General features: G+C 37.9%; 1 protein-coding gene across 1 annotated transcript in view; it reads left to right on the top strand.

Moving 5' to 3' along the window:
• DNAH11 (dynein, axonemal, heavy chain 11) overlaps nucleotides 1–15,089 on the top strand; it is a 436,577-nt gene that overhangs the window by 138,024 nt on the left and 283,464 nt on the right. Inside the window, 5 exon segments of the mRNA XM_006832223.1 lie at nucleotides 375–506; nucleotides 3,016–3,176; nucleotides 9,378–9,534; nucleotides 9,713–9,858; nucleotides 14,253–14,369. Coding sequence (XP_006832286.1) covers nucleotides 375–506; nucleotides 3,016–3,176; nucleotides 9,378–9,534; nucleotides 9,713–9,858; nucleotides 14,253–14,369 — 713 coding nt within the window.

Raw genomic sequence — 15,089 nt, 5'->3', positions numbered from 1 at the left:
GTAATCATTGTTACTACAACGTCAATTCGGTACAGCCAGAAAACTACTTCTGTCCCTACCTCTGCCTTTACAAACAGGTTCAACAGCGTCCTCTGAGCCTCAGCTGCTTTACCTTTGTGCAGGGGTGATCATAAGAAGGGATTTCAAAAAGTTTATGGTAAAATGGAATTGATTGCTAATTCATTTTTCCATTATCTTTTTGAAGTCTCCTGGTATTTGTTCTCTCTCCCTGCCCCCATTGACCTGGGACTGTTTGAAAATCAGCTGAGGTACATATTTGAAATTGTTTTATAAACTAAAGGGTGCTTTACAAATACAAAGACTATTTTACTACGTTTGTAACCTTCCCCTTCTTAAAAAAAAAACCCTTGTAGATTTCTCAGTTGAACACACTGATTGCACTTTTGCTGGGAGAACTTACACCTGGAGACAGGCAGAAGATCATGACGATTTGCACCATCGACGTCCACGCCAGAGATGTGGTGGCAAAGCTCATTTCTCAGAAGGCAAGTTGCTTATAGAAATTATATGTGCTCTTTGTTGTTTCTAAATAGTGCTGCTTACTGTCAAAGCAGTTCCAAGAAAGTTACCGTCTTTCTAAAATTTTCTGTATTTTGATTTGTTGTTGTTGTTAAGTGCCATTGAGTCAGTTCCAACTCATGGCAACCCTATATAGAGTGTCTGAGGAGTGGCTGATTAAACTTATTTTGGGTGTGTTTGATTTAGATTGACTAATACCCTGATAGCCCCAACAATGGAGCCACACATACCAATGATCATAAAGATGACATGGGACCAGACAAAGTTTTGTTCTATACTGTATGAGGTCGCTATGAGTCAGAGCTGACTCAGGGGTAATAAATGACAATAGCAGTAATCATCCTGAAGAGAGGTCTCTTAAACAGTATCCCAAAGTGTTTTGTCAAGTCAGGAGCCTTGAATCATTACAAAATGGACCCAAGATGGAAGAGCTGTGGAAGTTACTAAGTTTGTCTCCCTGTCTTCTGGCGTCTCTACCTTCCCCATGTTGGTCCATTGGCCTTTTGATCTCATCTCTATAATTTATATGACCAATAGCTATGAGTGTGTGTGTGTGTGTGTGTGTGTGTGTCATTTAAATCATCTCTGTGTGTTTTTAATCCATTGTTTCTTGAAGAAAGAGAAACAATGGCCTTGATTCTGGGTTATATCGCTTAGGTCATGCCTGCTCTCTTCACTCTCATGGCTAAATAATTCACTTTTAGAAGTAACTTTCTAATCCATTCTGTGTATTAATAACTTTCTTTGCCTACTTCTCCATAAAATCCATGTGTCTTTTAGATGCTGGCAGTATTTAATGGGAAGGAATAGTTTTCTCAGCCTTGTGTGAAACTATACTGCTACATATGAATGTCAGGAATGCACTTTATCTGCTGGACAACATTGATCTGTCTCAGTTTACATCCACTTCCTCGAAATTCCTAGTCTTCTGGAGGTGTTGGCAGTTCTTTCTAAAATTTAAGTGTGTTATATTGCTTGAAATATATATATATATATATATATTAGTTCTTTCTCAAATTATAGAATCACAGTGTATTTTAATTCTCTCTGCAAAGTATAAGCAAATAGTTATTCACATGAGACTTAAATTTAAATAAACATTTCTTAATTAAGCCTCAGGGCTATTAATGAACCATGGTCTTTAATTGTTAACTCCAAGACTAATCCTTGCAAAACACCATTGACCATGTATTCATTTTAATGATGAACTTCTGATAACCACTCTTTGAATAATGGCCTTGTACTTTCTTATACAAGGGATGTTCAAATATTAAAAGACAATGGAATTTTTCCACAAACTTTTTGATGCCCCCTTATATACATATTTATCCTGACAATTTGCTTGTAGTAGCACAGGTTATAATTTAACATGGATTCTTAATTTTGCCCTAAAACAGATACAGACTTTGTCTAATAATTCCTGATATTTTAAATATTTGTTGTTGTTGTTGTTAAGTGCCGTCGAGTCAGTTCCGACCCATAGCGACCCTGTACAGGGTTTCCAAGGCTGTAAATCTTTACAGGAGCAGAAAGCCTCCTCTTTCTCCTGCGGAGCAGCTGGTAGTTTCGAACTGCTAACCTTGCGGTTTGCAGCCCGATTCGTAACCACTACGCAACTAGAGCTCCTTATAAGTAGGCACTATTGAGACCTATGTAGTTATCAGATAAATAAGTAAACAATTGTTTTGGTAACTTAAAGTGAGTCCTAATAAATTTAGGGTTGTATATACATTGAAAGAGACCACTTTTTGCTTGTTTTTATGCTTTGTTTTTCATATTTGAAGAAAAATGGATAAAGATAAATTAGGTAGAAAAATAGGAATGAAAAATACTGATACTGTAATTTAATTAAAAAATTAAGTAGGAAATCTCTGTGCTAAAAGCAGACCTAGTTGAAAATAAGGTTTATTTGTACCTCCACCAGGCAAGAACTAGGCAACTCATGTCATTTTAACCAGAAGTTATATTGCTCTATCTGATTTCAGTGATATGAGAACAAAGCTATGAAATTATCTAATCCCCTGGGGTGATTCATAAAAGGGGAAAGTGCTGCTTAATCTGATTGATACTGTTTTACATAAGGGCCCTATCGAAAGCAAGATTTTTATTGTACATACATTTCTAAATAAGGATTCTACCATTGACACCCAATAACATACATGACATTTCCTATTTGTGAGAATTTTTTATGTAAAATGTGAATCAATAGAGTCGATTAGGTTAATAAAATTCTTGCCTCAAAATATCACTGTACTATGTGTAGCAGGACTACTTCGAATCAGTTAAGTGCTTGGCTACTATCCCAAAGGTTGGCAGTTTGAGTCCAACTAGAAGTACCTTGGGAAAAGGTTACAGCCTTTAAAACTATGTAGCACAGTTCTATTCTACATACTTGGGGTCAAGCAGAATCAGAATAAACACAGTAGCAATTGTACTTTTTCTAAATGCAAAATAATGATTTTGCCCTGATTTTAGGTTGTCAGTCCCCAAGCTTTTGCTTGGTTGTCTCAACTTCGTCACCAGTGGGAGGACACCCAGAAACACTGCTTTGTTAATATTTGTGATGCCCAGTTCCAGTACTTCTATGAATACTTAGGAAACAGTCCTCGACTTGTGATCACTCCACTAACTGACAGGTAACAATTATAGTCAGTGTAAGACATGGGAAAAACCAAGCCGAAATATCCCCTAGCATGAGCAAAGATGAATGAGATTAAATGGGAAAGAATGGGAAGAGAATGATGAACAATTTGGGAAAACATATGTGCACATGGAAGCATGTGTACATTAACTAAGTAAATAAGACAGTGAATATTAACTTTTATTTAGAGATAACCTAAACAGAACTAAATTAGAGAAACAGCATCACAGAAGTTATGCAGGTTATAAGGGATGAACTCATGAACAGATTCTTTGGTTCAAGGTAGCATCTTCATTCACTAAGTCCACGCTTCATAGTTACCTATGGCTAACTTTCAGATTTTTAATTAATATCACACGCATGTAAAATTTAACTGATGATAATTTTAAATTGCTGCAACAGTACAATGAGAGAAAATTACCAGAAACTCAAGCTGGACTCAGACGATAATGTGAAACTAAGGATATCATTGCTGACATTAGCTAGTTCTTGACTGAAAACCGAGAATACCAGAAAGATGTATACATGTGCTTTATTGACTATGCAAGGTATTTGACATAACAAACCATGGATAACATTGTGAAGAATGGATAACCCAGAAAAGTTAATTGTGCTCAAAAGGAATCTGTACATACACCAAGAGTCGGTCATTCCAACAAAAGGATACTGAAAGGTTTAACATCAAGAAAGGTGTACACCAGAGCTGCAGTCTTTCATCTACTTATTCAATCTGTTTGCCAAGCAATTAATCTAAGAAGTTAAATTATATGAAGAAAAATATGGCATCTGGATTGGACAAAGACTCATTAACAACCTGTGACATGCAGATAAAAACCTTGCTTGCTGAAAGTGAAGAGGACTTAAAATACTTACTGATGAAGATCAGCGATGATAGATTCCAGTATGGATTGCCCCTCAATGTAAAGAAAACAACAATTTTCACCATTAGACCAATAAATATCATCATGATAAATGGAGAAAGGAATGAAGTTGTCAAAGACTTCATTTTGCTTGCATCCATAATCAACACTCATAGAAGCAGCAGTCAAGAGATCAAACATAGCAAATCTGCTGCACAAGACCTCTTTAAAATGTTCAAGAGAAAAGATACCAGATTGAGGATTAAGGTGTTTCTGAACCAAACTAAGATATTTTCAATCATCTCATATACATATGGAAGTTGGACAATCAATAAGAAGAGCATACAAAAATTGATGCATTTTCGTTATGGTGTTGGAGAAGGATATTGAAAGTACCATGGATTACACAAAGAACAAACAAATCTGTCTTAGAAGAAATATAGCCAGAATGCTTCTTAGAGACAAGGATGGTTAGACTTCATATCTCATACTTTTGGACATGTTATCAGGAAACATCAGTCCCTGGAGAACGACATCATTCTTGGTAAAGTGGAGGACACTTAAAAACACTGGCCAGCACCTAATAAATAATTTCTGAAACCAGGTTCCCCATTCTCTGTAACCAGCCCTCCGGCCCCCTTATTAGAAGTGTAAAAAATAGCGCAGGGAATTTAGTATGTTCAAATTAATTTTTGAGCGATTCTGTATTAGAATCAACTAGATGGCACTTAACAAAAATAGCGTATAGTGAAAGGCCAAGAAGAAGGAGAACTTAAGAGTTATTAACTGAAGTTCTGTTGTGAGTACTGTTCCGGGTACATGGGTAGCAGTGCTGAGTTAAACAGGTAAGGGTCCTGCTCTCACAGAGCTTACTTTCTAATTGAGTGGTGGGTAAAGAAGATAAATAAACAAAGTAATTTGTTGTTGTTGTTGTTGTTGTAAAATGCCGTCGAGTCGGTTCTGACCCATAGCAACCCTGTACAGGGTTTCAGAGGGTGTAAATCCTTACCGGAGCAGAAAGCCTCATCTTTCTCCTGCGGAGCGGCTGGTAGTTTCGAACCGCTGACCTTAAGGTTTGCTGCCCGATTCGTAACCACTACGCTACCAAAACAAAGCAATTAGCAAAATAATTTTAGGTGGTACTGTGTGCTATAATAAAGTGAAATAGGATGGGATCTGAAAAGTAGGTTCTTGAAGGGAAAACCTCCTGAAGATTTGATGAGAGAACATTGGAGCTGAGACCTGAATTATAACAAGGAACCAGCTACTCAGTATCCAGCTGCAGAAGTCAAAAGCAAGTACAAAGTTCCCAGGTTGGCAATGAGCTTGGCCGGTTCAAAGGATAACAAGAAAGCCCTGATGGCTGGAGTGTATCCGGTGTACCAGGAGTACCTGTTACTAAAAGTTCATTGCCAATTGGCTCCATGTATATATACACACACTCACACTCAACAGATACACATATGTAGCTGTTGTTTTGGTTAAGTGCCATCTAGTCGGTTCCAACTCATAGCAATGCTGTGTAGGGTTTCCAAAGAAAGACTGGTAGGTTTGAGCTACCAACCTTGTGGTTAGCAGTCCAGTGCTTATCCTATACTACCACTGTACATATGAGGGGGCTTCAAAAAGTTCATGGAAAATAGAATTAAAAGATAATCAAATTTTTTCATGAACTTTTTGAAGCCTTCTTCACACCAAGAGTCAGCATTTTAAAGGGGGGAGGATACATCCCACCACTGATCTGTCACTTGGTCACAGGGTTGTCTAGCATATTGCTTTAATGCTGGACACTATGCTACAGGTGCTTCCCATAGCTATAGGGCAACACAAGTAGACAAGTTTCAGCGGAGCTTCCAGACAAAGACAGACGAGAGAAACGCTGAACAAACTACTTCTGAAAATTAGCCAGTGAAAATCTAACAGAACAAAATCATATAGTCCTGCTAGTGCTGGAAGATGAGTTGGAAGACATTACCCAATAGCGGCAACAAAGGATTCAACCAATGATCATGAAGATGGAGGACCAGGCTGTGTGTCCTTTTATTATACATAAGGTCGCCATGAGTCAGAGCTAACTTGAGCACAACTTACAACAGCAAAGGATATACCATCTTGACATGAATTTATTTGACTTTGTATTCTAATCTCTGCTGATTTATTTGGTAGGAGGAAGTTCAGTGAATTATTAACATTCAAGAAAGAGAAATCCCATCCAAGATCATAGGAATGCTTGTAATTATACAGTACCACTAAAGTATAATAAAATTTATCTGGATATAAAATTGTAGAGTTTCAAATAGATGTCTTTAAAGTGGCTTGTGACGGTTGTGTTAGGAGACTGGGGCATTTCACTTAGAAATTGTGATGATTCTTGCCCGTCTGCTTTAGTACGATGGATAAAAATGCATGATTGAACAGATTCACCTAAAAATTGTCAAACTGCAAATGTTTGGAATCTATTTTTATGTATACTAGTGTGAATGGAAAAGAGGGGACAGGAGGCAAAAAATGACTGGAGAGGAAGGGGAAGAGGCATTATGAGTGTATTATTATGAAGAAGACTGATAGCTCATTAAAGTTTCTGATTTTTAAGAAATCATTCTGTGGTATTTTTGAAGTTACAGAGGAAGATGAGTATGCATTTTGATAGTGTGAATAGTACTGGATAATATATTTATATATATTTATTTTCCATACCATTCTTTGGATTATCTCCTATTTGTTTACATTAACATCATAATATCTTTAGAATACTGTGTATCATGCACTATTGATCTTCGCTTTGTGTCGTTGGCAGGGCAGTTAGGATCTCTTCTTCCACATATGGGCAGGGCAGGCTCAGAGACTTAGGTCAACCAGAAGGACTTGGGCTGGAACACAGTTAGGTTAGGAGGGTGCAGGCTAGGCAGCTGTTGGAGAGAGACGCCCCCCTCCGCTCCAATACAATGGCTCAAATAAACCAGATACTGATGTCTCCTTTGTGCAACAGTCTACAGGGCCGTAATCCGGTCATACAGGTTGGCAGGTGGCTGACATCATGAATGTGGCTTCCACATTTGTTACAGTCAGTGGGAAAAAGGAGCCTAAGAAAGTGTTCTGTGGGTTGCATATATCACTCCAGCATGTAAATCACTGGTTAGAGCTTAGTCTCACCCAGTCACTGTTGGCTGGAAGGGAGGTTGGGCATGTAGCCTTCAGCCATGTAGCTAGCCCAAACTCGGGAACCAGAAGAAATGATTGTCAGAGTGCTCTGATTCTTAATCCAATGATCTTGTCACCTCCATATTAATTGAAAAATGCACTTCAGCAGGCAATTCATATGAAATACAAAAGTGCTTTCCATTTTCATAAGTAATTGCTTCTAGTTGCAAAATATTTTAAAATTTCAAGTAATTTACCTTTTGTTTTGTTAATTTATCTTTATGTTGTTGTTGTTAGGTGCCATCCAGTCGGTACCGACTCATAGTGACCTTATGCACATCAGAACAAAACACTGCCGGATCCTGGTCCAACCTCACTACTGTTGCCACACTTTAGTCCACTGATGCTGCCACTTGGCTAATCCATCTCGTTCCTCCTTTCCTTAAAGTAAACGTCATTTTGTGGAAGAGGAAACTGAGGCACACTGATGTCAAATGACTTATCTAAGATTGCTATTGTTGTTGTGAGGTGCCTTTGAGTCGGTTCCAACTCATAATGACCCTATGCACAACAGAACTGAACACTGGCATGTCCTGCCATCCTCATAATTGTTGCTTGTTATATTTAAGCCCATTGTTGCTACCACTGTGCCAGGCCATCTTGTTGAGGGTTTTCCTCCTTCTTGCTCTGACCCCTACTTTTCTAAGCATGATGTCCTTCTCCAGAACTCGGTTCTTCCTAATAACATGTCCTGGTGTGGTACTGTGACCAGAAGTTCAGTTTGAACAAGATCAGCAGTTGAAATACACCAGCTGTTCTTCAGAAGCCCTATATAGGGCCACTATGAGTCAGAACCAGCTCAACAACCCTTAATAACAACAACATGTTCAAAGCACAAGAAACAAGTTCTAAACATCCTTCCTTCTAATTTCTATGTTAATTTAGTATTAATATAGAATAATTGGCAAAGTAGACAGTAGTTCCAAAGCAGTCTGGCCTTCGCGCCAATATATTTACATTAAATCTGCTATCTATACCAAGACACAAGTAACTTAAAACCTGCAGAAATTCCAGCTGTGTGAGGTCTTTACCATTTATTAGTTTTTACCATTTTTTACAAGTATTAAATTTTGTTTTCACACAATTGTTCTCAGTTTAAATATTCTGTTTTTCCTGAAAAGATGAGAATTATGGTAATCTGAATGCAGAGACAGATCAAAAATGAATTCCTAAAATACATTTTAATATAATAAATTTTGTCTAGTTATATTTGCTTTATTCATTGAAAAAGTATAGATTATTTGCATACTACATAGTCATGTGTATTTACATATCTCATCTCTTAATGCATACATTAAGTAGCTGTTAATAAAGTCAATGTTTAATTCATTCATTGTTGAGGTTTGTATTCTGTTTTTCCTTTATAAATAGTAATTCAAGATGTTGTCTTCCATACTTACAATATCTTTACCTAGAAATATCAGAAATTTAGTAATATTACAAATCGAGTGTTATTATAATCTAATATTTGTATTCAAAATATACAGCTATTAAAATATAACTCAAATAAAGCAAGTCATCCTTCTCCATTTTTTTTTAAACAATCAACCAAAAACATGAGAGGGCTTCAGGCAGTTTGAAGAAAAATTCCATTATCTTTGAATTCCAGTTTTGTCCACGAACTTTTTGAAGCCCTCTCATTTAAGGATACCTGGTGTATCACTATAGGATGAGCACTGGACTGTTAAATAGAAATTCATGGTTTAAACCCACCCGCCACTCCTTGGAAACCCTGCACAGAGTTGCTTTGAGTTGGAACCAACTCAAGGGCACTTAACAACAACAACAACATATAAGTTTGGTAAAAGGTATTGTTCTGCCTCTTTTATTGACATGGATGAATCACAAATATATACCATGAATACATTCTATATTATGGAGTCCTGGTGTGGAGCCGCTAATGTGTCAGACTGCAAAGTTGTTTGAACTACAAAGTCGGTGGTTCACGCTCACCAGTTGCTCCTTGGAAGCCCTACACAGGGTCACTATGGGTCGGAATCGACTCGGTGGCACTTAACAGCAACAACAATACATTCTAGACCTTGGTTTCTGAAACTTAAAAAATTCTGACTGCATCTTATGTTTTACAAAATCTCTTATTAGACTGTTATGTCTGTGTTTTCTGTTGATGAAAGGTGTTATATTACCTTGACTCAGTCACTTCATCTAACCATGAGTGGAGCTCCATCTGGCCCAGCTGGTACAGGGAAAACAGAAACCACCAAAGATCTTGGACGAGCCCTTGGCATGATGGTTTATGTATTCAACTGTTCAGAGCAAATGGACTATAAAGTAAGTTAGTTATAAAACAATGTATAAAATGATAGTTTCTAACAACATTGTTCCTAATTTATAATGATTCCAAATAATAGCCTGAAATCACCTTCCGGTAGATTCTTTTTTTTTTTTTCATGTTTTATTGTGAATTATGGGATCCAGTAGATTCTTAATGCCTCCCACCATCGTTTAGTCCATAGGAAATATCTACAAGGGATTGGTGCAGACAGGAGCTTGGGGCTGCTTTGATGAGTTCAATCGAATTGCTGTGGAAGTTCTATCAGTGGTGGCAGTACAGGTGAAAATGATCCATGATGCCATCAGAAACAAGAAGAAGAGGTGAGTGACATGTTTGTTTCTGTTATTACAAAGTAAAACATAAACAAGTAAAGCAGTTACTGTCAAGTCAGTGTCCACTCATAGTGACCTCGTATGTCAGAGTCCGAGGAGAACTGTGTTCCATAGGGTCATATGTGTTAGAGTCCGAGGAGAACTGTGTTCCATGAGGTCATGTGTCGGAGAACTATGTTCCATAGGGTTTTCAATGGCTAAACATTTTTTTAAAGTAGATTCCAGACTTTTCTTTCAAGATGCCACTGGGTGGACTTGAACCTAACTTTAAGTTAGCAGTTGAGGACATTAACCATTCACATCAACCATGCATTCCAAAGAGAAAGAGTAAGGTAAAATAAAGTAAGAGATCCTTCCAGGCTATTGCTACCTCTCCCTGGCTCATAAATTGATTAAGTTAAGTAAGGGTGATTGATATTAAAGAATTAATTTTTAATGACTGCCCATGTTTCATTAAAGTGTGAATAAAACAAAGGTATAGTCCATTACTTGAATCATTTCAAAAATAAAAAGGCATCTATGGTGCTAAGTGCAGTGATCAGTTGTTAGTCTTTATCCTACCTGGGCTGTCTGCATTTGGTTCATTTGGTCACTCCCTTTTATTGAGACACTGTCTTCACATGGGTTCCAGGATTCTCCACTCTGTTAGGTGTCTTCTCACCTCACAACCTCTCCATTGCTGATTTCTTATCTATTAACTGGAGGAAAGAACATTATCTTCCTTATAGGGTATTGTGATGATTAAATATGTTGATTAAATTACTTCTGTCTTTGGTGTTGATAAAGCATGTAAACTACTTGGATCAAACTGCCCACAGTAGACACCATGTAAGTGTTAGCTATTAATTATTATTATTATTATTATATCTTGACCTGATACTATTGGATGACATAAGGCTTAGTCTTTGAAATGTCTTCCTTAATTCATCTACACTTCTCCCTTGATTTCATCTTGTCATGGCTTTGAAAACCATTTGCTGCTGCCTACCATAAGTGCAGACCTTTCTCCCACACCCTAGAATCTTATCAACAGCACCCTGTTGAGGCTCAAAACTCCACTTGATGCCTCATAGGTCCATGGCTAAAATAAAAAGGCTGGTTATTCCACCAACTCCTGCTTTTCTAAGTGTCCCCCTCCCCATAGATTACAACTTCACATTCTTCAAACATTAAAAAGTAAATCTAGAATCTGACCATTTCTCAGCATAATATAGTGTTCCAAAGGACAAAACACAACTGGCACTTATGGTTTGTTGGCCTACTTTGAGAAATTAAGCAATATAGTACACAGCATGATTTTGATTCTCTTTGAAACCTTTGTGTGTCTGTGTGTATATGTGTGCGTGTGTGCCTCATTCATTCGGCTTACTCCTTCCCCCCTCCCCCTTTTTGATTCAAAGATAGCTCAGCTAGCTATCTTGTCCACAGAAACATATTTAATCTAGTCACTGGGGAAAGATTTTTTAGTACCTTATGACTGTGAACCTATTGTACTAGTTTGCAGTTGATCAATAGATGTATCTAGATATTTCCACCTCCTAGAAAGCCTCTTACTTCTATTCTGTGGCCCTTGGGATATGAGTTTCCTGTGATCAGATGTCTTTATTACATTGCCTGCCTCTATTCTAGTGTCTTATTAGAAACGTTAAGTTCTTTCTGCTCTGAACTCCAGCCATATTTAGTTTAGGTTCTAGTCAAAATCATTATTTGATGCAACCCAGATATCACTTGAGTCATCCTTTCTTATGAATTTAGGTAAATCCTGGTGTGGTAATGTTGGATAAGCACTGGACTGCTAACCACAAGGTTGATTGTTCTGACCCACTAGCCACTCCTTGGAAAGCCTGTACAGGGTTGATATGAGTCAGAACCTACTCGACGGTTTTTAACAACAGCAACCATCTGTGTAGGTTCATGATGTATGAAAAAACCAATTATAACTCTTTCTTTTTTTAACTTAAAAAACGAAACAAAGTACTAACAGATATTCAGTGCTTCCTAACTGATGACACCCCTTTTTCTCTTCCCTTTCACCCCTGATAATCACCAATACTAACTACACTTCATTTGGTCTCCTCTATCTGTAGTTATGCCTATGTGTGAGTCATGTTTCTTCATCCTCATGTAAACTCACCTACATACAGATACTCAGGCTTCTTCATGATTTTCTGGGTTTATTTATAGTCCCTCTGTACTTGTGGATTTAGGAGATGGGTCTATATCTGGACCATAAAGCCCTTCAACATCTTGCTGGTTGTTCTCCCCACTTGACATCCATGCATTTGACTTGTGGCGCCCCCTACCATGTGTACAAATAGTAAGTCATTCGGCTCAGTAGTCACCTCTCTTCCTGTGAGCAGGCTTGCCAGGCTTCATCTGTCTGCCTCTCCAGGCATTCTGGGTAATGATGATTTCTCCATTTGTGAGGATGGTGCAGTGTTTTGTTCTATTGTACATAGGGTCATTGTGAGTCAGACCAACTTGACTGCACTTAACAACCTTTACTAAATAAAGTCCACCCTCAGTTAGCTCAGAGTCCCTGAGTTAAGCAAATGGCTAACTGAAAGGTTGCAAATTCAAGTCCCTCCAGAAGCATCTTGGAAAAAAGGCCTGATGGTCTCATTCCAAAAAAATTAGTCACGGTTCTACAGTGACTGCCATGAGGTTGCCATCGGTCAAAATGAAGTGACAAAAACTGGTTCTCAATTAGCTCAGCAGCTCCATTCCCTTCCAACTCTGAGACATAGGCCCAGCTCCTTAACTAATTTTACTCCTTGAAGATTCTAACACACTTCTTCAACCTTCCCCTCTCTCAGCATGAAATAAGCCTTAAACTTGTCTCACCTACTCCCATTTGAAAGTTTTCTGCTACTTGTCTATAAATTGTGTTCTTAGAGCTCTTAGCAACAACAACAACAACAGTACAGCTCTTTACCACGTCTGTGCTCTTGTCAGCATCTGCTGAATTGGGCCTTTGCAAATCTTTCCAGAAACCGTTTTTCTGGTCCTTCAAGTGGTAATAATAGTAACATTATTGTTTTTGTTAAGAGCCTTCAAGTTGGTTCCATTTCACAGAGACCCTATGTAGGTTTCCTGAGGAGCAAACTATTAATAGCAATAGTCATCGCTAATATCTGTTAAATATTTACCATGTTCCAAGCATTGTACACTTAGTTATTTTAATCCTCATATAATCCAATAAGGTAGGTGATAATTTTTTATTATTATTAGATGAGGGCATTGGATAAGAGAGGAGCTAATTAAGAAACCTAAAAAGATAGAGCTGGTTTGTGAACCACCACAATCGAATTTCAGAGTTATACTGGTCTACCTTTCAGGAATAAGGAGCTCTGATAGTGTAATGGTTACGAATCGGGCTGCAAACCGCAAAGTCAGCAGTTCAAAACTACCAGCTGTTTAGTGGGAGAAAGATGAGGCTTTCTTTCTCCCACGGAAAGGTTTACAGCCTCGGAAACCCTGTGCAGGGTCACTATGACAGTAAAGGTTTACAGCCTCGGAAACCCTGTGCAGGGTCACTATGACAGTAAAGGTTTACAGCCTCGGAAACCCCTGTGCAGGGTCACTATGACAGTCAGAACCAACTCCACAGCACATAACCACCTTTTAGGAATTGTCAACAGATATTTGTTGAAAAAGAAGGTTGGAAGGAAGGAATGGAGGTGGGAAGGCAGAAAAAAACAAAATAAAGCCTTAATAAGTAATCATTTTCTCCCTTTAGCAAGGGCATTGTCTATGCTGTTTACCTTCAAGTAACTATAGCCCACCTTGAAGGCAAAAATGCCATCACCTTTCATTAAATATTCATCAAAACCTAATATTTTTCCTATTCTAGCTGACTATGTTGTTAGATGCCATCTAGTTGGTTCTGACTCATAGCGACGCTGTATCCAACAGAATAAAACACTGCCGGTCCTGCGCCGTCCTCATCATTGTTGCTGTGTTTGAGCCCAGATGCTTACGATTGTTGTTGTTGTTGTTGTTAGTTGTCATTGAGTTGTTTCTGACTCATAGTGACCCTGTATAGGGTTTCCAAGGAGCAGCTGCTATGTTTGAACTGCCAACCTTGTGGTTAGTAGTCCAGTGCTTATCCTACAGTGCCACACCAGGGCTCCTAAGGCAGTAGTAAAATATGAAAGAATACTTCATATGTTTGTAATTCCTTGGAGGGGGGAAGGAGAATGTTTTTAATAAACATGCTTCAAAACATATTTCAAATATGTATGCTTATGAATGTTAAAGAAAATTCTACAGAATAAACAGCTTCCTAATAATAATTTGCATTTTGCAGTGGTTTGCATTTGTCAGTGTGCATTCATATTCAATGAACACATTTAATTTCATCCATATTCTTTTTATGGTAGATTTGTATTTCTTGGGGAAGTGATCACACTGAAGTCATCGGTTGGAATATTTATTACGATGAACCCAGGATATGCTGGTCGAACAGAATTACCGGAAAATCTCAAAGCTCTTTTCAGGCAAGTGTTGGGCTTTGTGTCAGCAGCTGGAGCACTCACGCCACCTAACGTCGTGGGTTTGTACTGTTCAATGATTTGCTTTACTCTCTCATTCCTATGGGAAAACCCTTATCTCTTTAGGATGTCTTTATAGTGAGAACTTTCACTATGATAAATTAATCCTATTGAATCATGAAACCAAGACTCAAAATCATTAAAAGTTACGTGGAGCCAGGACGGTTGGAAGAACCCAAGAACCTATTGTCCTAAGACAATCTTAAATCAAAAATAGCTCCTGAAGTCTTCTTAAAACCAAACAATAGTCTAGCTTAACTAGCAAAAACTGTCTGAATTATGCTCTTTTAATAACTATCTGTATAGGATCAAAGTGACAATAGTAATTTGAAAGATTCGATCGAGCCTTAGGGGTCAGTTAGTTTATGTTAATGTGAGAGGACCGATTCAAAAGGGAGGGGAGAATGGTTACACAATTTAAACAATGTCATCAGTGTCCCTAAATGTACATGTGAAAAATGTTGAAGCAGTTTGTGTTTTCAGTGTATATTCTCAAAAACAACAAAATAAATAAAAATACATATATATGTAATTATATATGTTGTTGTGAAGTTCTGTCAAGTCGGTTCTGACCCATAGTGACCCTGTGTAGGGTTTCCAAGGAGCAGCTGGTGAGCTTGAACCACTGACTTTGCAGTTCAAAAGGCTTTGCAATCTGGCACATTA

The sequence above is a fragment of the Chrysochloris asiatica genome, unplaced genomic scaffold (genome assembly GCF_000296735.1).
Source record: "Chrysochloris asiatica unplaced genomic scaffold, ChrAsi1.0 scaffold00006, whole genome shotgun sequence".
Classification (NCBI taxonomy): domain Eukaryota; kingdom Metazoa; phylum Chordata; class Mammalia; order Afrosoricida; family Chrysochloridae; genus Chrysochloris; species Chrysochloris asiatica.
Note: the sequence above shows the minus strand (reverse complement) of the source record. Positions and strands in the feature narration are given on the sequence as shown.